Source organism: Amblyomma mixtum, chromosome 9 (assembly GCF_055824585.1).
Source record: "Amblyomma mixtum isolate Tamu chromosome 9, ASM5582458v1, whole genome shotgun sequence".
Taxonomy (NCBI): Eukaryota; Metazoa; Arthropoda; class Arachnida; order Ixodida; family Ixodidae; genus Amblyomma; species Amblyomma mixtum.
The window spans coordinates 17724654-17746636 of NC_143020.1; the positions used below are offsets into that span (position 1 = coordinate 17724654).

At 50.6% G+C, this 21983-nt stretch overlaps 1 protein-coding gene across 1 annotated transcript in view; it reads left to right on the top strand.

Moving 5' to 3' along the window:
• The first annotated feature begins 4673 nt into the window (after window positions 1–4673).
• LOC149328413 (lipase lipl-1-like) overlaps window positions 4674–21983 on the top strand; it is a 60770-nt gene continuing 43460 nt past the window's right edge. The window contains exons 1-2 of the mRNA XM_089558991.1: window positions 4674–4763; window positions 7199–7415. Coding sequence (XP_089415117.1) covers window positions 4674–4763; window positions 7199–7415 — 307 coding nt within the window. The remainder of the gene's footprint in view (window positions 4764–7198; window positions 7416–21983) is intronic.

Below are 21983 nucleotides of genomic sequence, written 5' to 3' on the forward strand. Positions count from 1 at the left end.
GCCCCCGAAGGTTAAACTGAATAAAGCAGCCTCTGGAGGTGAAGTTGCGAGCGCAAGTACAAAGATCCTCCATCGACGAAAACCCAAGTCCATGAATCAACTATGACGACAACACCGACGACAACACCGCCGACAACACCGACGACAGCACCGACAACGACGACAACGACGCGGCCAGACTTGAAACTTTTACCGCTGCCCCGTGAAGTAACGTCGGAGTACACCCATCGCAGCCTCACTACTCGAAGAAGCCGAGATCGGACACCGAAGACAACGTACAATACGAGAACGCGAACAAGTTACCTTGAAGTTACGGTCGACGGTCACGCGGTTACTGTCTTGGTCGACACTGGAGCTGACTACTCTGTCATGAGTGGCCCACTCGCTGTCCGGATCAGGAAGGTAGCAACAACTTGGCATGGCCCGCTGATCGGCGCCGCAGGTGGTAACCTGATTACGCCGTCAGGACGCTGCACCGCGAGAGTTACTGTAAATGGGAGAACCTATGTGACAACCTTCCTGATCCTACAGCAATGCTCGCGAGACGTGATTTTGGGAATGGACTTCCTGAATGAACATCGAGCGATCATCGACCTTCGATCTAAGTCCATCAAGCTTTCCACGGACAAAGCCATACCTGTTGCGACGAGCGCGACTCATAACGTTGCCTTAAACGTCCTCGACGAAGCATTGAGCGTGCCGCCCCGATCAAGTATCCTTGCCTGCATAGGTACTGGAGACATCGAAAATGCTGAAGGCGTCATCGAGGGGAACACCCAGTTACTCATGGATCGAGAATTGGGCGTCGCAAGGGGAGTCGCTGAAATCCGAAATGACCAAGCCCAGGTGCTGCTAACCAACTTCCCCGAAGAATACCGGCATCTGAACAAAGGTACGACGATTGCCTTTCTCGACGAGCTGCCAGACATTAGAGACATATTTGCCCTCCCCGACCAACCCGAAGAACCATCTGACCAAGGCCATCAACCCACGTTCAACATCAACCCGGCATTACCCCGGAGCAGAAAAAAACCAAATATGAAGTCTTTTTCAAAGGTACAGCGATTGCTTTTCATCAGCATCGAATGTGCGACAAACTCAGCTTGCCAAGCACCGCATTGTAACAGACGAACACGCCCGACCACTGCGGCAGAGCCCCTACCGTGTGTCGCCGATAGAACGCCAAGCTATCCGCAAGCAAGTAGAGGAAATACTACGTGACGACGTCATCCAGCCATCAAGAAGCCCCTGGGCAGCACCAGTTGTCCTAGTGAAAAAGAAAGACGGCACCCTTCGCTTCTGCGTCGATTACCACCGCCTGAACAGCATTACGAAGAAGGATGTCTACCCCCTCCCTCGCATTGACGACATATTGGATCGGCTATGCAATGCTAAATACTTCTCATCGATGGACCAGAAGAGTGGCTACTGGCAAATTGAAGTCGACGAAAGAGATCGCGAGAAGACGGCGTTCATCACACCAGACGGACTCTTCGAGTTCAAGGTGATGCCATTCGGCCTCTGCTCTGCCCCAGCGACGTTCCAGCGAGTAATGGATACGGTGCTCGCAGGCTTGAAGTGGCAAATTTGTCTAGTCTACTTAGATGACGTTGTTGTCTTCTCCTCAAGCTTTGAAGACCATCTCAGAAGGCTTCAGATAGTGCTGGAAACAATCAAGTCTTCAGGACTAACACTGAAACCAGAGAAGTGCCACTTTGCCTACAAGGAGCTGCTGTTCCTTGATCACGTCGTAAGCAAGGATGGAGTTCACCCAGACCCTCAGAAGACGGCTGCGATCGCAGAGTTTCCACAGCCTAATGACAAGAAAGCTAATCGCAGATTCCTTGGATTGTGCGCTTATTACCGGCGATTCGTCAAGGACCTTTCGCGCATCGCTGAACCTTTGACCCAACTTACCAAGGCTGACGTGCCTTTTAAATGGGAAAGGCCGCAAGTGGAAGCTTTTAAAGAGCTGAAATGCCGCTTACAGTCCCCTCCTGTGCTCGGGCACTTTGATGAAAACTCCGAAACTGAAATCCATACCGATGCAAGCAGTGTGGTCTTAGGAGCGGTCCTCGTTCATAAAAATAGAAGACAGGAGAAAGTTATCGCGTACGCTAGCCGTTCACTGTCGAAAGCCGAGGCCAACTATTCGACCACCGAGAAAGAATGCCTGGCCATTATATGGGCCACGTCGAAATTTCGCCCCTACCTGTACGGACGGCCATTCAAGGTTGTGAGCGATCACCATGCTCTGTGCTGGCTAGCCAATATGAAAGATCCCTCCGGCCGCCTTGCTCGTTGGAGCCTGCGACTTCAAGAATTCGACATAACTGTAGTCTACAAATCTGGCCGCAAGCATTCCGACGCACACTGCTTGTCGCGAGCCGCCGTCGACGCAGCACCGGAAGACGAAGACGGCGACGCTTTCTTAGGACCGGTAAGCGCCAGCAGTTTCGCGCAGCAGCAGCGCTCGGATCCTGAGTTGCAAAGCCTAGTTGATTACCTGCAAGGCAAGACCGCATCGCCTCCCCGAGGGTTCAAGCGCCAACTGTCGTCCTTCGTCTTTCACAATAATGTCGTCCAGAAGAAGAACTTCGCGCCCAACAGGACAGTGCATCTTCTTGTCGTGCCCAAAAATCTCAGGCAAGAAATTATGCAGGCCTGTCATGATGAACCGACCGCGGGGCATCTCGGGATTGCTCGCACGTTGCACCGCATCCCGGAGAAGTACTATTGGCCGCGGCTAGCTACCGACGTTTCCCATTACGTGAAAATGTGCCATGAGTGTCAGCGACGCAAAACGCCTCCGACTAGACCAGCCGGACTCCTGAACCCCATAAAACCGCCAACTAAGCCCTTTCAGCAAATGGGGATGGACCTCCTCGGCCCCTTTCCGACTTCGTCATCAGCTAACAAGTGGATCATTGTGGCCACCGACTACATGACCCGCTACGCCGAAGCAAAAGCGTTGCCTAGTGGTACTGCAACAGAAGTCGCCAAATTTCTTGTCGAACGAATTCTCCTGCTACACGGCGCCCCCGAAGTGCTCATTACAGACAGAGGAACGGCATTTACAGCGGAGCTGACGCAAGCCATTTTAAACTACAGCCAGACAAGCCATCGGAGGACAACTGCCTATCATCCACAAACCAACGGACTCACAGAGCGTCTGAACAAGACCACCGCAGACATGCTCTCCATGTACATCGACGCCGAACACAAGACGTGGGACTGCATTCTGCCCTACGCGGTCTTCGCCTATAATACTGTCGTCCAGGAGACAACCAGGTTTACCCCATTCCAGCTGGTATACGGCAGGAAGCCCACGACAACACTCGGAGCAATGCTCCCGCACGTTTCCGACGAAGACAACCTCGACGTCGCCGCCTACGTTCATCGCGCCGAGGAAGCCCGAAGACATGCGCGGCTTCGCATTCAAGACCAGCAGGACACCGACGCCCGACACTACAATCTGCGCCTACGAGACACGCATTACAAGCCAGGTGATCGTGTTTGGATATGGACGCAAGTTCGCCGCCGTGGATTGAGTGAAAAGTTGCTGTGACGCTACTTTGGCCTGTACAGGGTTGTCCGTCGCATCGACGACCCCGACTATGAAGTCATCCCCGACGGCACGACAGCATCTCAGCGACGCCGCACACGCCCGGAAGTCGTACATGTCGTACGCCTGAAGCCATATTATGAACGCTAAAGGACTCGAAGTTTTCATTCTCCGTGTTTATTTTCATTTTAAAGCATCGAGACGATGCTTCTTTGGAAGGGGGGTAATGCCACATATCATTTTAGTATTTGTTCTTTCACGCTCATGGCCGCAGGAAAGGGTTGTTATCACTTTTGTTCGTGACGCGTGAAGCGACCAGATTAATCTCGATTGATCGCAGCCATGAAAGGCTGCATCTAGGTTTTTCTAGATTACTGTAAATGATCTTGTCCTGTTATCTGGAAGTTTCCTTGCCGCTTTAAATTGAGCGATGCCGCTAGCGGCGGACATTCGTAGTTCGACGACCAACGAGCACGTTTGTTGCTTACGCAAGTTATTTAGTTATTTGGCGGGCGCAAGTCAGCCCAAAGAAAGAGCTTCGTTTCCAAGACTGGCTGGTGTCTTCCTGACGACTGGACTGCCGTCACTACAACGTGACAATATAAGGAATAGCACATCCTTCCATTGTCCAATTAATTTAGAGAGCCCGGTAAATGAACACGCAGCTTTGCGGCAGATATCCCCGCTTCAGAAAATCAACGCTCAAACGCTGAACAGTTTTTGCTGGCTTTTTATATCTTTCTTCCTTGTAGCACCCCATTAATTCTGTTCGGCATAACCTTCGCTTGCCGAGCACAGCTGAACACGAGAGCACTAGCCACCAAAGTTTTTTATTCATGTTTTTTACTCATCAGCGGTGAACGAATCATTTTTTAGGAAAGGAGGTGTTGTTTAAATTGAGCCTGTGGGTGTGTTTATAAATTGCGAAGTCTAAAGGAGGCTGACATGAAAAATTCCCCAACAAGCTCGGACGCAAAGTATCATCAAAAATAACAAATCATTCGCTATAAATGCAGCAGTTCACACATCTTCATATATGGATGCTCGCTCCAGCCACCCCCTACACTGCACAAACATGCGACGGCAGCTTCATGACGAGGGCTTTTCCATGAGGATCATCGCTGTTTTGTTGGCTTTACAAATTTGCAGCTTGAACGTCTTTGGCGATGACGTGTCCCGACAAGCCAACCTTACTACCGTGAGTTGTCCTTTTTACAGGTCTTGTCCGCGTGTGGGCATAACAGGGGTGGAGCTCTTTCAGGCTACAAGAATTCACATTGGTCGATCCAACGGTTGGGCTTCTTAGAAAAGGAGCTACGAGCAACATGCCTAACGGACAGGGAGCACTAAGGGCTAATTGCCATAGCATGGTTTCAGTATTAAGTTCCCATTGCCTTTTAGCTTCAGTTCTCAGCAAACAGGGGGTTTTTAACACAGAACTAGGCACACAAATGTTCGTGGTTTTTTTAGGTTTTCCTTAATGGTGCTGCAAAGAAATTTTACCATCCAAAACAAAACTGCACACCACTCGATGGCCTTCTCTTAAAGTGAATATTTTGTTGCATATTCTGATGGTTAAATTTCGCACCACTGTGAGAATGAAGGTTGCTTTCAATGTTAACCTTTCAAGCGCGAGCGTGAGTCAGCTGCAGAAAGCGTTAGCCTTACTGAGAGCGTAAGGTTGTACGCGAGAGTGATGCAAGTGGGCGAGAGAGCTAGCCCCCTCCAGTGGGAGTGAAAGCTACTGTAAATGTTAATTTCAATGCAAGCCAGCCCATGGGAGCACCACTGGAACTCAGAGTTCAGCAGCATCTTTTCAGCATTTATTCAAGTTCAGCTCTTGCGTTTGCACAAACCGATTACGAGACAAAAATAAAAACGACACGCTTATAGAAACTAAAACTCGTGTCCTAATGGCGCTTCGTGTCAAATATTTCGCAGAAATCCCGAGTGCGGCGTGTTTCTTCCTTTACATTCATAACATTCGCCTCAATGTGAATCACCTAACCAAGTAATTGTCAAATCCAGGCCCTCGCTATCACATTGCTTTTGGCGTTTTCTGTCTTTACGTCCAGATCGTGAAGCTTTAAGTGACATTTTTTAAACAGCCGTCTGCTATTCACTGTACTTATCGATTGCCATCATAACGTCGCATCAATCTTCATTCTTTATGAAAAAAGCCTTTCTTTTCTTCTTCAGGCTATCAAAGCACGGGTGATTTGCCATCGTGGTCACAGCATACGACTCGGCCTCCCCTTGCTGTGTGGCTACGATCAGGTTATTAGCTGTGCGAGCTTCTTAGGTAACATTGCAGGGCAACAACAAGGATATCGGTGCAGTTAGGAAAGAGAACACGAAAGCGCCTACTTTCTAATGAACTTTTTGTCGAAAAAAAAAGAGTCCCAAAAGTATACTCACAAACAGCTCAATTCTAAAAATAAGTAGATCCAAACATCGGAAAAACCAATGCACCGAAAAAAAAATGTAAGTGCACAGTACTATATGTCTTTAAACCTACGCAGCGCTATTGTTGCATCGCTTATCAAACTGCCTTCGCCTTTAGTTTCCACCTGCATAACCGATGCATTCAGTTTCCGACAGAGAGAGTCCTGGCAGTCAGTCACCAACTCTGCCCTTCTCGCTTGTCATTGGAAAACGATGCTTGCGGCCGCAAGGATGGATTCTGAACCGAAACTCTTTATTTCAACTGCGCCGGCCGCTGGCTAGAGTGACCACTGAAACACTGGATGCTGATCCGAAAGACGATTCATAGTTCAACCCTGCGTGCTACTACGCAACAGTCGAAGCTTCTGGTAGCAAAACACGCGTGTGCTTGCGTTTGTGTCTGCCTGCGTGTGTTACTTTGCCGTGATGTTTTTCTATATGCCTCTCCTCTGTTTGATGCAGAAATTCTCAAGGAATAATAGACGTGCGTGCATTGGTGCATACACGCTTATGAAGGTCCACCGCACTACTCCTCGTGCGATATAAAAGGACAAATGGTACGTACAGTGTTTGTCAAAAGTTTAGAGCCCAGGGGGTTCACTTCCAAGCTTTATATTGGGACTCCAGGAGCATTCCCGAAGGTCTTACCCATTGCAGGAGGCAGTACCAGAAATCTTCTCATGTCCAAAAAATTTGGAGCGCTAGATGTACATTAATAACGACACAGTGTGGCTGAAAAGAAAACCCCCTGGGCTCCAAACTTTTGACAAATGCTGTGCGCCCCCAAGACACAAGTAGTAAAGGCGTCCTTGTGTGCGCGCAAAGCAGCGTGGCTTTCCTGTTGCACCATTACACCATGAAACATTTCCTGTTGCACCATAGTAGCGAAACTTTGAAGCCTCACAAGGCTTTTACTAACCAGCAGCTGCAAACCCCTTATCGGAACCAGCATTTCAACTATAGTAGGTATCAAGGTAATTATTCGAATTTTGTTATTCACTTGCAGGCTAACACGATACACATCTTTTTCTCATGTCCCGCACTGCTCTTATTACTCTGCCTCTAAAGCCATTTCTACAGATCGAACTCTCAGTTCACAGTTACTGGTGATATAACCAGATATGCGCAGTATGCGAAATTCGAAAGAGTGCTGCGTTTCAAGTCGCAAGCCCGCATTCACTCTCGCAGTGTGAGTTGGTCCGAGACTTCGGCTACACGTGCGAGACTGTCACGGTCACTACGGACGACGGCTACATCCTAGAAGCGGACAGGGTGGGCACAAAAACCCAGGACAATGGAACCACATCGAGACAAGGCGGCACACGTGGATACCCCATTCTGGTGGTGCCAGGAATATTTTGCGAGTCTGGGATATTTTTCGTCAACTTCCCGGACCAGTCCCCAGGTGACAAAATTGTGAAGCATACCGGAAGTGTAGCCCATACAAATATGAAGATTTCTCGAAGCCCATGAGCGAAAACGTAATGGTTCACTAGCATGCATGGTGCTCATTAATTCACGATTCACACGCAAAAACTTCGGGGTGAATTTTTGTGCAGTTTGCTTCCCGGGTTTTTAGAGCACAAAGTAACTTGCTTCAGGAGTGCCCATGTCTGTTGTGCGACTGGCGACAGCGGGTGGATATAGCATCAACATTTCTTGATTGCTGCGTCATAGAAAGTAGGTTTTTTGGTTTCTCTCATTTATAGGCCTACACTAGCTTCATATGACAATCACACTTTTTTTCTTAACCGACTGTATTTCAGTGTTAAATGGGGCCCATACGACCCAGTTTTTCACATGCGTTCGCAAGGCAACGGGACGCATGTGTCCTACTTTTCTCACGCGAACCCTTAACACTAGAGCGCTCAAATTTCGAATGCCGCCTATTAGAGGTGCCGTCGTCATGCCACCTTTAATGGGAGGCGTGCATCACTCACAGGCTTTTGTCCACAAACATAAAATATTGACTGTATCATACTTCAGAATCATAAAGGTCTCGAAACTAGATATGTGTACAGTATATAGCTTAATTTTTTTATGTAATAGTGGATTCTGCCGCCTTGTCATCAAGAGAACTACGACACGAACAGCCTAGTAGAAGTCATTAGTTGACTTGTATGGCTGTGCCTTATACTATTATTATGCATGTCAACTAAAAAACGCAGTGATTCGTGGGGATATGGATAAAGAAAAAAATGAGAGAAATGCAGAACACTGGGATAAAAACTGCTAAGCGAAGAGAGAAAAACAGGACCTGAAGAATACTAAATATAACGACGTGTTTCACGTTGAAGTTAACCGATTACGGACGAAGAAAAATCAGGCGAAGTGATTTTCCTCATTTTTAGCACACAATGCTCCCTTATAAAGAAAAACAGATTACTGAAATTTCGTCGCGGTTGCTTCATTTGTCCCTAAGTTACACGGTTGTACTTTTTTTAGTACGCTGGGTCCCTCCCATAGCGCATGGGGCTGTTTCGATGCGATCCTACTTGGTGGGGTGAATTTCGTCAACATTTTCTTTTTTTTTTATCCAGGGTGACATAAAGCTTCCTTTTCAAAGACGCAGCAGACACGATTGAAGCAGAGTGTCTGCGAACCGCTGGTTGCTGCCTATCAAGGCTTAGATAATGTTAGGTAATTATGAGTAACGTTTTTACGAAAGCAAAAATAGTGCGCAGGCTCGTCTCTAGCAAATAAAGGGAACAAGCGAAAAAAGACGCAACACAAGAACAAAGAAGGCACACACCACCAGCGTTGTGCTGCCGCGGTGGCTCAGCGCTTATGGTGCTCGGCTGCTGACCCGTAAGACGCGGGTTCGATCCCGGCCGCGGCGGCTGGAATTTCTTTGGAGGAGAAATTCTAGAAGCGCGTGTACTGTGCGATGTCAGTGCACGTTAAAGAACCCCAGGTGGTCGAAATTACCGGAGCCCTCCACTACGGTGTCTCTCATAGCCTTAGTTGCTTTGGGACGTTAAAAACCCCATAAACTAAACTAAACCACCAGCGTTGTGGTGTGTGACTTCTTTGTTCTTGTGTTGCGTCTTTTTTCGCTGGTTCCCTTTATTTGCAGTATGAACCAACTAGCCCAGCAGTTTGCACTCGTCTCTAGCAGTTTGGTAGATTGTTCAGGTGTTCATAATTGGAAAGTTCAGCTTTCATATAAACAGCCATCCCAACTCCTTTTTGTCCCTGATGCCATTGTAGTAGCAGGTGGTGGCTTGTTCTCAAAGGTCGACACCTGCCGTACCACTGTTCTATAAGGAAAGAAGTATTGGCTTAAAAATGTCCCATTTTTGAAGCGAAAAGCTTCGCTAGGCTAGTCAACATCGGGTCTGGCGTGCTCCGTGATCAATTTTAGCCATATCTGCGTCACGTCACTGGAGAGGCGCACGTGGTAGATGGCGGCTCCGTCGGTCTCCCTTCGCAGTCGTTCGCGCACTCTGCCCGTGCTTACCGCGTGTGCATCTGCGCGCGCTCGGCTTCCTCGTATGACGCTACTGCGCATGCGCCACCTTCTCGCCCTCCTTTCGTCCTTCGTTGCGGCGCATCTGATAACGCTGCCAGGTAAATATATATAGGAGCGCTCGTCTGTTCTCGCTTCGGCGAGCGCGGCTTCGGCCGCTTATCTGTTTTTTGAGCAGCGTCCGCTCCGGCGGACGCAGTTGTTGCTGCGACGCGCGTCTTTCCTTTCCTCTCTCTCCTTCCTCTGATCTTTTAACTCTCCTCTATCTGCACGTGGCAGCGGTGGTTGCTTGGCTCGAGCCAGTTGCAGGCCCGTGCAATTTCCTTTTCATCCTTCTCTCAGTCACAACAACAACAAGAAATGCACACGCCTCGCCATGAACGAAGATCCTGGTGCGGTGGCTTGCAAATTGTATAATGTGTGCTTATATGATTCACATGAGACAATGACACTGCCAGGAGTAACCGTGGTATATCTACAGGGGAACCACAAGTACACAACCATGGCATAACCACAAGCTAAACCACAAGCATCAACGAAGCTTTTCGCTGCTATGCAGGCTTAACGTAAGCTAAGCCATAGCCCATTTTTTTGCGCTCTAGGTAACCAGCGCTTTACAAAACATGTAGGCTGAATACTGTTATGCTTTCAGGTTATATTGACTACACTGCTGTTCTTAGATTTCAATCACAGCATGTAACCTATACTACTAAAGCAAGAAGCAATTTTTACTGGCTGCTTCTATTCCATTGCTTTCTTTGGGCCGAGTCGATACTTCCTAATCCATTTTTGGCGAACGGTTTCTGTAGCCAGAAATTCCTCCCGCCGGAGAGTTACAAGAATGCCTTCACTGGTCAAAAAATTGCCAAAAAAGGATCATGACCACTAAGCATTGAAATAACCTTAGGCAACGACAGGACAGCATGCGCTTTCAAAAGTTTGTTTTCCGGACTCAACGACTTTAAAGAGTGGGTGTGAAATGCAAAACAGTAATAGTCTGCTCTGCAGAACATCCACTTCTTATAATCAATACTTTCTTATAACCAATTAAAATCATATCATCGTCACAAGCACAGCAGTCTATGAGGCCTCGCTGAGCAGATAAAGCGTTTTTTTCCGAAAAATTGCTAAGACCCATAAGATCTATGACCTCGAATAGATAGCCGCCGTTGTGCACACAGTAAGACCCACCCTACTATTGAATGTACAGCCTCATATAACTCATCCTAATGCAAAAAAAAGCCAAAGATGCAGGACATTCAAAGCATCCATTGTTTATTTTCGTCTTTCGTGCTGCTCTATACTGGAATCTAGTATAATATGTACATAAACGCGTCCGCGAGAAAATTATAAGCCAGCGACAACCGGTGGAGTTGGTGGGAAACAAACATCCTGAAGTTTCCCTATGAAAAAGTGACATACTGAGGAAAGAAAACGCGTTTTCTCCGTTAAGGGATGACGGCTGATCCCCTGGTGACAAAGCATGACCTAATTGAAAAGAAAAATTCAGTCTTTAGTGTGTAAACCACAAAAAAATTAAATGTACTTTTACAATGACGCTGCGCGCTAATGGGTTAAAAGTCTTCGAAAAATCTTTTCTCCTAACCCGTTGAAAAAAAATCCCGGAACATAAGCACAGCGCCTAACCGCTTCGCACTGTGGCTGTACAATATGAGCAACATAACGAAGGTGTTTTCTAAGTTCCTGCGTGGATATAGCACCGTGTTAAAGTGCGAAATTCCAAAAATGTTTCACAACAGCTCCAATCCCCAGGAATTTGAAATCCGGATGTTGTAGCTCGCGGATGATATTTGAGCTTTTAGCGTTGTAGAATTTTAGTCAACATTTTTAGGAAGATTTTCGGAAGCACGCAGTTACATTACGAGTTGACAGCACGTTTGCAGTAACGCTTTTTATGCAGCTTTCTCTGTGTCTTTGCGTTCTTCTCGTGACTGTATTTTCCCGTCCCGCTGCTTTGCCGTCTTGTTTACTTGGCTTGACATCACAGCTGAGCCGCGTCATTCATCCGTCGGACTGTCACTCGTGCGTAAGGGTGGTACGTGAGGGTTTCATTGCAAGACTTCCATCCCGTCTGGAAATCCGCGATCGCGTTTCGCGCTTTCATGACGGCACTTGGTTTGACTGCGTCGGACTCTGGCGACCAAGGAGCAATATCTCTCGCACTGACTACCGGAAGCCATGTTTTTAAGCATGAAATGCTTTTAGCTCCCGTTGTCGGCAGTGTGGTGATGTCACGCCGAGACCGAGAGCCATCATCCGTGCACTGAAATCCACTAAATTCCAGTCATCCGGGCTCTGAAACGAGAACATCCGGGCACCGTACGAGACTTAACGAGATTTAACGAGACCCTCTAAGCCCTCCTACGCGACCGGCACGCAAGCGCCGGTTGGTCTCCAAACGAGTCATAAAAAATAACTGCTGCCAGTGCCTTCTCAATGTTTATCAAGATATCAGTCGAGCTGTGCGTTTGATAATGCACGGAATTATAATTTTATAATTTCCGATTTCGAATAACGCATCCAAAAAGCACATAAATGCCACGATACACTTCGTTCTCATACGTGATCTTTTAGGGGTTTCGCGCATCGAAGCAAAGCCGCGCAGGCGCACAGGGGCTCGGGGGAGAAGCGCTGCGTTCAAAGGGCAAGGCATCGCGCCGAACGGGTGGTGGCGTTCCTCCTTTCCTTTACGGTGCGGTTCGGGTGTCCACCGAGATGGCAGAGAATTACTGCGCCATTTCCTTTCCTCAAAAAACCTTGCGTTCAAATGGCAACGCATCGCGCTGAACGGGTGGTGGCGTTCCTCCCTTCCTGTACGGTGCGGTTCGGGTGTTCACCGAGATGACATTAGGCCCGTAAACATTTCATGCTTACTCTACTCTCGGTTACGGGAGAGGCAGAGATTTTTGTTTTTCAGTGGAGCTTTATTGTTACCGCATTATTACGTTTATAATTCTCTCAACCCCGTACTTCGAATAATCCGAACAGATGGATTAAGACCGTATCTCAACACACTGTAAACCAGAAAGTGCACAATCATTTTCTTTACAGGTATTCGCACAACACATATGATGGGAAACCAAACCTGTGGTACTGAGTCCAGTTCTGAGGAAACATGAAGTAAGCAATGTTGCCGAGATAAGGTGCTATCGAAAGAAACTCCACGATATTCAACTCATTCCCCATATCTTAAACACGCCACTGTGGAGACTAAAGGCCACAGATGAAGAAGAAAGATGCGGTGTGAACAAGGCGTTAGTGCAGTGGTTTATCATAAAGTTAACAGTCAGTAGAAGCAGGTGTTTGCACTGTCCAGCAAAAGGTGTTTGTATTGTTTTCAAAAATAGCCAAGCAGTCATTAGTGGGGTCAACTGCTTTCGAGCGCATTTGAACCTTGCTCTTGCAGAATATCACAGCTTATTTTTTATATTTACTTCTTCATGGTAGAAATTAGCAGTGCTAAACTGCTTCAGAGGCATGTCAAGCTATTTTTAGCTAAAAGATTATTTGAAGTTTACACTACTTGGGGAAAAGCAGGCTTCATACTGAGGCAGTCGCGGTTTGTAAACCCGGTTATCGGCCAGAGGGTCGCTTTCTGAACGAAATTCGCTTTCCTCAGAGCGAAGGGCGCTATTATTGCCATTGTAGTCGCATGTCGTAACAAGAAACTCCCGCGTTCAGCCATTCGCCTGGAGCAGAGATCACTAGACGGCCCCGAATTTTATCCGCGCTGTGTACCTGGGGAAGCTGCCGCTATTCAGAGCCTCCTCTATGAAATGTTAATTTGAAGATTCCACATTTTTGTAGGCTTTCCATACGGTTCTTATGGAAAGCGCAGGGAAAATGCTGTACTTTCGAAGTGAGTTATACAGACGATACATTTGGAAAAGTCTAAATTCATACAGACTCTATATGTCGTCGAGCATAGCATCTAGAAATCGCCTCTAAGATACAGAGGAAGGATATCGGGACACATGAGAGCGAGAGAGAGAAATGGACGGAAAGGCAGGGAGGTTAACCACGCGATGCCCAGTTGGCTACCCTGCACTTGGGGAGAAGAACAAAGGGGAAAAAAAGAAAAAGATATGCAAGCCATACTCTCCAATGTCTATCGGAGCTACTCATACCTATACATGCGGCCGTCAGAGTTCATGTAGTTCTGGTAGGATTTACAGTGTGATCTTTAGTTAAGCGAAAACCAGAAAAAATTTCTCCCGTGATTGAATAACGCCTGAAAACAAATGCCGTAAACTCCGTTAATAGTTAAGTCTATAACAGCACTGAAAAACAACCCAAAACCTGAAGAGAAATGTAGGAGTGTTTCTTCAGTACTCCATTTTGCCATTTCACAAAAACAAAAACTCTTTATGGTGAAATAGTTATAGGACCAAACACCTTCCGTGGTTATTAAACGCCCTTCATATTACCATGCGTTTAAAAAGGGAGTACAGTTCGTCGGTGGTCTGTTATAAGCTGATTTTTATTCCAGTGCAATGGAAACATGTTCTACGATCATCATTAAACCTGAAACTGTTTTGTAAGCAAAATTGGGCTTCAGTTTGAAAAAAAAGGGGGCGTTACTGCAGTCTGCTTTCATAAGCACTTTTAAAACTATTATGGTTGTGACACGAGGCGCGCAGGTTACCGGAATATTTATTTATTTATTTATTTATTTATTTATTTATTTATTTATTTATTTATTTTATTTATTTATTTATTTATTTGTTACAGTAGCCACAGCGCCGTGAGGCATTACAGTGGGGGGGAAGATGACCCAAACACAGTCGAAAAAGCAGGAAATGCAGATAAAAAGAAGGTAGGCAAGCGACTGAATTTACAATCAAACAAGCAGACAGGTAACACTTTTACAATCATTGAAGAAACAAGGGCTTAATTACAATGCATATTTCGCAGTGAGGAAAAAAAACATCAGTGGAGGTAATGGTAGCAATATCATGTGGGAGTTTATTCTATTCTCGAATTGTTTGGGGGAAGAAGGACATCTTGAAGAAGTTCGTTTTACACCTGATCTCTTTAATTTTAAAGGCATGATCAAGACGCGGTCAGACATAATCGGGATGTCGCAAATAATGCTCCCTGTTAATACCAGTCTTATTGTGAAAGACACTGTGGAGAAATTTTAGTCTAAGAAGTTTCCTTCGCTGCTGGAGTGATTCCCATCCAAGGTCATTCTTTGCAGCGGAGAGACCAAAGCGCTCGTTTTTGTGGGGAACGCCGACTGCGCTCGGAGCGAGCGGACGCATCTTATATGCGGTCTGCGATTTTCCGGCGATTTCACAAGTTTCCGGCTATTTACAGCCATCAATTTTTCACAGGACGGCCCGCCACCCATCCGGCGTCACCTGTGGGACTTTTAACTACTTTCAGGCGAGTGTCTTCAACTTTACGGCCGATTTGCGGCCACGCCCGACCGCGGAACTAGGCCTAACGGCTGAGCACGCCTAGTGCGTGCTCTGCTCCCACCTGCGGCGGCGACGCCCGCTTCGCCTCGACGGCGCTTCCCTGCATTTAAAGATGCAGTACACAGTCACCGGCATGGATGTTACCGCCGCGGAGCTGGCCGATGGCACTTGGACGGCGCTCGAAATGCAACGCCGCTACAGACGCCCGCCACCACCGGCAACGCCGCCGGCCAACACCCAAACGCCTGCAGCCACCACTGTCCTGTCAGACCAACGATCCCGCGGCCGTCCACCACCGCCGACTAAAAGACGACCACTTCTTCGCCTGCCTACAGAGGACTACAAAATCGTCTTCCGACCGCAAGGTACCGTCGACCTCAACGCAGTCGGCCCGGCCAAATTGGCGATGGCCATCTACAACGCCACCAAGATCGACGGCCGCCTTGCAATCACCGCCGACCAAGTCCGCATCCACCCCACAAACAACACTGTCACCATCAGCACACCGGAAAAAGAACGGGTGTTCCTGTATGCTAAAATACAAACTTTAACCATTGACTCCAATGCCATCCGGGTAGCCACGTACGCCCCAGCCCCCGATTACTCCGTTCGAGGAATCATATACAGAGCCTACAGTCACGAGACCGACGCTGAGATCCTCGCTGAGCTCGAAGCTCGAAACCCCGATCTCCCCGTAGTCGCCGCAAGACTTCCTGGAGAGACGAGAACGCGAAGGGACGCATGCCTTATCGGCTCCGTCAAGTGTCGCTAATTCTTGCGGCGCATCAATTCGGCCTCTCTTGAAATTTCAACGAGTGGATTCCTAACATCACCAGGACTCTGGAGCGACCAAATTTCACCAGGTGGGCCCAATTTTCGCATTGTGAGGGAAGATTTCCATTTTGCGCGAGGAGTGGGCGCTACGCCTAACGGCTGCGTCGCTCCCGCGGCGGTGACACCCTAGCTACTTCTCAAGATGGCTTCTCAAGCCCCTCTCAGGGGCTACGACCCTTCCGAAATGGCCTGGACGACTGTTCCAGCTACCCAACCTGAAGCTCCTGCGGAACCTGCCCGTTTCGAGCACGAGGAGCTCTTCCAACTCGTCAACCGGCGGGGAGAGCCGGCTCCAACAAGCAGGCTGCCACATCGATGGCCTCCCAAGCTACGCAGCAAGGCCTCACGCACGGGCCTGCCTCATCACTTAGAAAACAAGCCCAGTCGTGTCAGTGGAAGCCGCGTCCTATGCCACAGATGCACCCTGAAGACTACGTTGTCATCCTCAAGCCCACAGTCACCGCCGACCTACGGAACACCTTCCGACGTGGTGAGTTGGGCAAAGCTCTGAACTCGCACCTCGGCATCTCTGCTGCCGAGAACATTCTCAACATCGTCCCCGCCTGGGAGCACAATCTGCTCGTTGTAGGCGTACGGAATCCGCACCTCGTCGATCGCCTGATCGGCGATATCAGTTTGACCACGAGCAAAGGCACCCTGCCCGTAGACGGGCATTTGAAACAAACCGGAGACGTATGCCGCGGCGTCATCGGAGGCATCGCCGACGAGGAAACCAGCGCAACGCTCACCGCCCAAATTGCCTGGCGAGGCGGGAAGATTGCCAGCATTCGCCGCCTTGGAAAATCGTCCATCGCGGTGATCACCTTTGTGGGTAAGGTGGTCCCGCGGTACGTCCACTACAACGGGGAACTTACCCCCGTCCGTGAATACAAGTGAACTGCGCCCGCCTGTGTAAAGTGTGATACTGTGGGACACCGCACGGACACTTGCCCCACTCCGAATTCATCTAAGTGTGGCCTTTGCGGCCAAAATGTTACTGTGACGCAGGATGGCCCTGCGCCACATGAGTGCAACCCAACATGTGCAATCTGTGGACTAGCCCACCCCACGGGCTCGAAAGATTGCACGGCAAAATTCCGCCGACTTCATCTTGCCGGTGTCAAGCCCTCTCGACATGGAGGATTCGAAAAGCCAGAGTCTGGAAACAGACAAGATCCCACCACCGGCGGAGCCAATGGCGGCGCGGTACGTGGCAATAACGCCACCGGCTCGCTCGAGGAAAACGTCAACGCGGCTTCCTCATCTCCCGGACTGAAGTCAACGGGAGAGAAGAAGAGAAAGAAGAAAAACAAGAAGAAAAAGCAGGCACCGCCACCGCCCTCTAGCGGAGACTACGCCAAGAACTTTCCCACCCTCAAACCAAGTGGCGCTGCCGGAGCCCGGGCCCCGGCGCAGCAACAACACACTCAGGTGAGCAGCTGGGCAGCGGTCGCTTCCTCCCCTCCCTCCCCCTCGTCCACTTCCCCCTCCTCGGCTTACGGCGTAGATGTCGAAAGCCGCCGGCAAAATGAGCAGCTTAGAGCACAGATCGGGCAACTGCTCGCCAAAATTCAAAATTTTGAAGAAAAGTTAGCTGCCGCGACGGGTATCCCGAGTTCCGACGCCATGGAGAGTGAGCCCGAATTGCCGCCCGCGTTCGCGTCGGCAATGGCCGCGATGGAGGCGCGTCTCACTTCCCAGCTTGAGAAAATGGTGGAAACGGCTATGAACTGCATGGAGTCCAAATGCTCGGCATCGGTCCCTGCAGCCATAAGCCGCTGTATGAAATCAAAAACCACCCGGACCAGTCGGCGGTTCGAGGGGATCCGAGCCTTCAATACGCACAAGAAAATTATTTCCAATCCCAGAGACGCGGTATCGCAGGACTCCAACGCCACACCCCCACCCAGTGCTGGCTTTAGGCCAGAGTCCAATCAGCCCCCGTCTCTCACCTCTAATCCTAATGATGGCGGCACGGCCTAACAAGCGTTCCCCTCCTCCGAAAACACACACATTGGTAACCGTAACGCAGTGGAATTGTAGAGGCTTCAAGGCTCGGCAGAAACGCGCGAACCTGCGCCTCTACCAAGAAACTTTCGAGGGTTTACCCGCCGTGGTCGCCCTCCAGGAGCCAGGAGCGGCGGCAAAATTGACTAACTACGTGACGTTCCAGCGAGACCCCTCGTCGTGTCTCCTCGTACACAAGTCGTACACAGCCACCGAAATCTACCTCGATCTCAACATACCGTACTCGTACGCTATGGTAAGGATTCTTCCCCTTCGCCGATCGGATCCTCCCCTGCACGTACTTAATGTATACTGCTCCCCGAAACTGAAGCGAGTGACCTTCGCGGACCTCTTTAGCCGTGCACTTAAAGAGGCGGGCCACGACCCCCTACTGATTGTGGGCGACTTCAACGCCCCTAGTCAGCTATGGGGCTATCGTAAGGAGGAAGTGCGCGGACGCATGCTGGCGGAGCTGGCGTCCACACTGGGCCTCACCCTCCACACCGACCCGGCATTTCCTACCCGCGTAGGCAACTCGGTGACCCGAGACACATGCCCGGACCTCACCTTCACTCGCAACATAAGACACGCAGACTGGATCAACACCGAGGATACCCTCGGCAGCGACCACTGCATCATCAACACCACTGTTTATACACGCCCCCTAAAGCGCCCTACCACACTAGCACGCATCCCCAATTGGACCACCTTTCGCAAAAATTTCCCATCCGACACCAACACGAATATCACAGAGCAAGGATACGCAAACTGGTTCCGGTCAGTCATATCGCACCTTCGCTCCCACAAGAAGCAGATACAGCTTACAGAGGTGGTCACGGACGCGGACAACCACCTCCTCCACCTCTGGGAAGCGCGCCGCGGCCTCACGCGCCGCTGGAAGCGCCAGAAACACAACAAGAAGCTCAAAGCGCGCATTGCGGACCTCACCCGGCAGGCAGCAGAGTACGCGGCCCAACTCGCTGACTCCAACTGGGTAGATCGCTGCAACACGGCGGCGAGGCAGATGTCGAGCCGCAACACGTGGCGGCTCTTCCGAGCCCTCATCAACCCAACACATACCCGCACAGAAACGCAGAAGCAACTACACAAAGCCATGCACGCATTCCAAAGAAATACAACGCAGTTGGCACAGGCGCTCCGGGATCGCTACCTGTGCACGACGCAGGACGCCCGCAGATCGGCCTACTCCTACGCAGGCAGGGAAAACTCGGAGTTGGACAAGCCTTTCCAGCTTCACGATCTGCGGGCAGGTCTGGCCAAAATGAAGAGGGGCACCACGCCGGGCCGGGACAAGGTCACCGTCAAACTTTTGGCGGCGAACCTTCCTGATTCAGCGTACCAGTGCCTTCTAGAATACATCAATGCGATCTGGACGGGGGAAACCCCTCTCCCCATTGACTGGAAGACGGCTCTTGTCATCTTCATCCCGAAGGCCGGGAAACCGATCGACACGGACAACCTCCGCCCCATCTCTCTCACCTCGTGTGTGGGAAAATTGATGGAGACGATGGTGCGGGATCGGCTGTCCGAGTACCTCGAACAACACAACACCTTCGCGGACACCATGTTCGGATTTCGCCCACATAGATGCGCACAGGATGTCCTGCTCCAACTCAACCGCGAAATCTTGAATCCCATTACACACCCCCAAAACGATAAAATTGTCCTTGCGCTCGACCTGAAAGGAGCGTTCGATAACGTAACTCACCAGGTCATACTGACACATTTGAGTCAAACTCACTGCGGCACCAATACCTTCAATTACGCTAAACAATTTCTCACGGACAGACTGTCCTACATCCGAATACAGGACGAAGAGCACGGACCTTTCCTGCTCGGCACGAGGGGGACTCCACAAGGCGCGGTGCTGTCCCCTCTGCTATTAAACATTGCCATGATGCGCCTACCCGCCCTGCTTGGTGCGGTCGAAGGTGTCCAGCACGCGCTGTACGCCGACGACATCACCATCTGGGCTACGCAAGGACGCCTGGGGGATATGGAGACCAGCCTGCAAACGGCCGCCAGCATAGTGGACCGCTATGCTCGAGACTGTGGTCTGCAATGCTCCCCGCAGAAATCGGAATTCGTGCATTTACGTCCCTCGCGCACATGCTCGTCCCAAATCAATCTCTCGTTGCAAAGCGGTCCCATTCGCGAATCCAAGGAAATCAGAGTCCTTGGACTCTTCATACACAACCAGCGACGCTGCGACACAACACTCGCCAAGCTCCGGCAGGTGGGGGACCAGGTGGGCCGCATGGTGCGCCGGGTTTCCAACAAGCGCGGTGGGTTACGATGCAAAGACGCCTTGCGGCTGGCGAACGCATTCGTGACCAGTCGAATCTTGCATTGGACTCCCTACCTCCACCTGCGGAAACAGGAGGAGGATTCCCTCGAGGTCATCCTCCGCAAAATCATGAAACGAGCGCTGGACCTCCTAGTTTCTACCTCTACCAGCCGCCTTATGGCACTGGGGATGGTGAACACTTTTAGGGAGCTTCGGGAGGCCCACCTCAACAACCAATACACTCGTCTCACAAAGACCGGGTCGGGTCGCCGCCTTTTAGCCCGACTACACATCCAGCACACTCAATACAGAGAGGAGAAATGCCGCCTTCCCGTACACTGGAGACGCGCCCTCCCCGTGCGGCCTCTCCCCACCAATATGTCCAAAGAGGATCATAATGGCAGGCGCCTGGCGCGGGCGGAAGCCTTGGACCGCCATTTTCGGAGCAAACCAGGAGTCTTCTACGTGGACGCGTCCGGCCCGGACTCCAGGGGATGGTACACGGCCGCAGTCGTCCACGGGGGTAAAAAAGTAGACGCCCTTACTTTCAAGGCCCAGTCAGCAATTCACGCAGAAGAGGTTGCCATCGCTTTGGCAGCCTCTGACACCTCCTCCAAATACATAATCACCGACTCACGAGGGGCTTGTCGAAACGTCACGCAAGGGTGGGTTACTCCCCTAGCTTATCGTATTCACCAAAATTGTAGCCGAGACTCGGATCCCGCGCACCGATCTATCGTTTGGGCTCTAGGTCACCAAGGCGTCCACGGAAATGAGGCAGCCGACGCCGCCGCCCGCGCGCTCTCTCTCCGGGCATTTCCCACGGGACCCGACGCCGACCAGGACTTCCATTTCAATCCGATTTACACTTTTAAGGAAATATGCGATTATTACAAATCCACGCACCAAACTCTTCCCACCCCATGCAAAGGGCTGGGGAAGGTCAAAGAGCGGGTACTCTTGCGCCTGCTCACCAACACGATGTTGTGCCCGGCAATTCTACAGCATTTCGATCCTAAATTCGACGGGCGGTGCTCACACTGTGGGGAGGTGTCTGACACCTACCACATGGTGTGGGCCTGCCAGCAGAACCCATCCCTGCCCCCTATCCCGAACCCCACCCGAGAGGACTGGGAGGCGACCCTGTCCGGTTCCTGCACCCTCGAGGCCCAAAGGGCCTTAACGCAGCGCGCCCGGGCTGCGGCCAACGCCAATGGTGTGCCTGACTATGCATCCCACCTAGTGGTTGTAAGGGCGTGACCCTTCAGGTCACGACCCCCAACACCCCTCTCTATGATTAATAAATGCTTTCACCACCACCACCGCACGCCGCATGGGCCGCACACGACATTTCGTGGTGACTGTCGCCAATGCCAAGCTACCCCGCTACGTGAGGTATCTCGGCTTCACTTTTGAGGTGTTCCCCTACAAAAGCCGTCCGGAGGCATGCTTCAACTGCCGGAAGCTAGGCCACAGGGCGGATGTGTGCCCCCACCCGCGACAACCAACCTGCCGACGCTGTGGCGCAGCCCGTGACCCTCCTCCAGCTGGCCAACCACCCACTTGCCAAGCCTCATGCATCGTCTGCAAAGGTGCCCACCCTACAGGCAGCAGAAGCTGCAAATACCGGTTCACGTCCTCCACTCGGCCTAAGTCTTCCCCGTCGGTCAGTGACACTGATACCGGCTCCAACTCGGCAATCCCCGGACGCCAGTCCCGGTCCCGAGACCGCAAACGCGGCGACCACAACCTACTGCGGGACGGCTCCTTCCCCCCGCTTGGCAGCGACGGCAGCGACAGCCCATCCAGCCGCACTCGCAGCCGTTCCACATCCGCCTCACCCAGCTCTCGGGCCAGCCCTCAAGCCCGGCCGGACACCAAAGCAGCCAAACAAGTTGCATGGAAGACTGC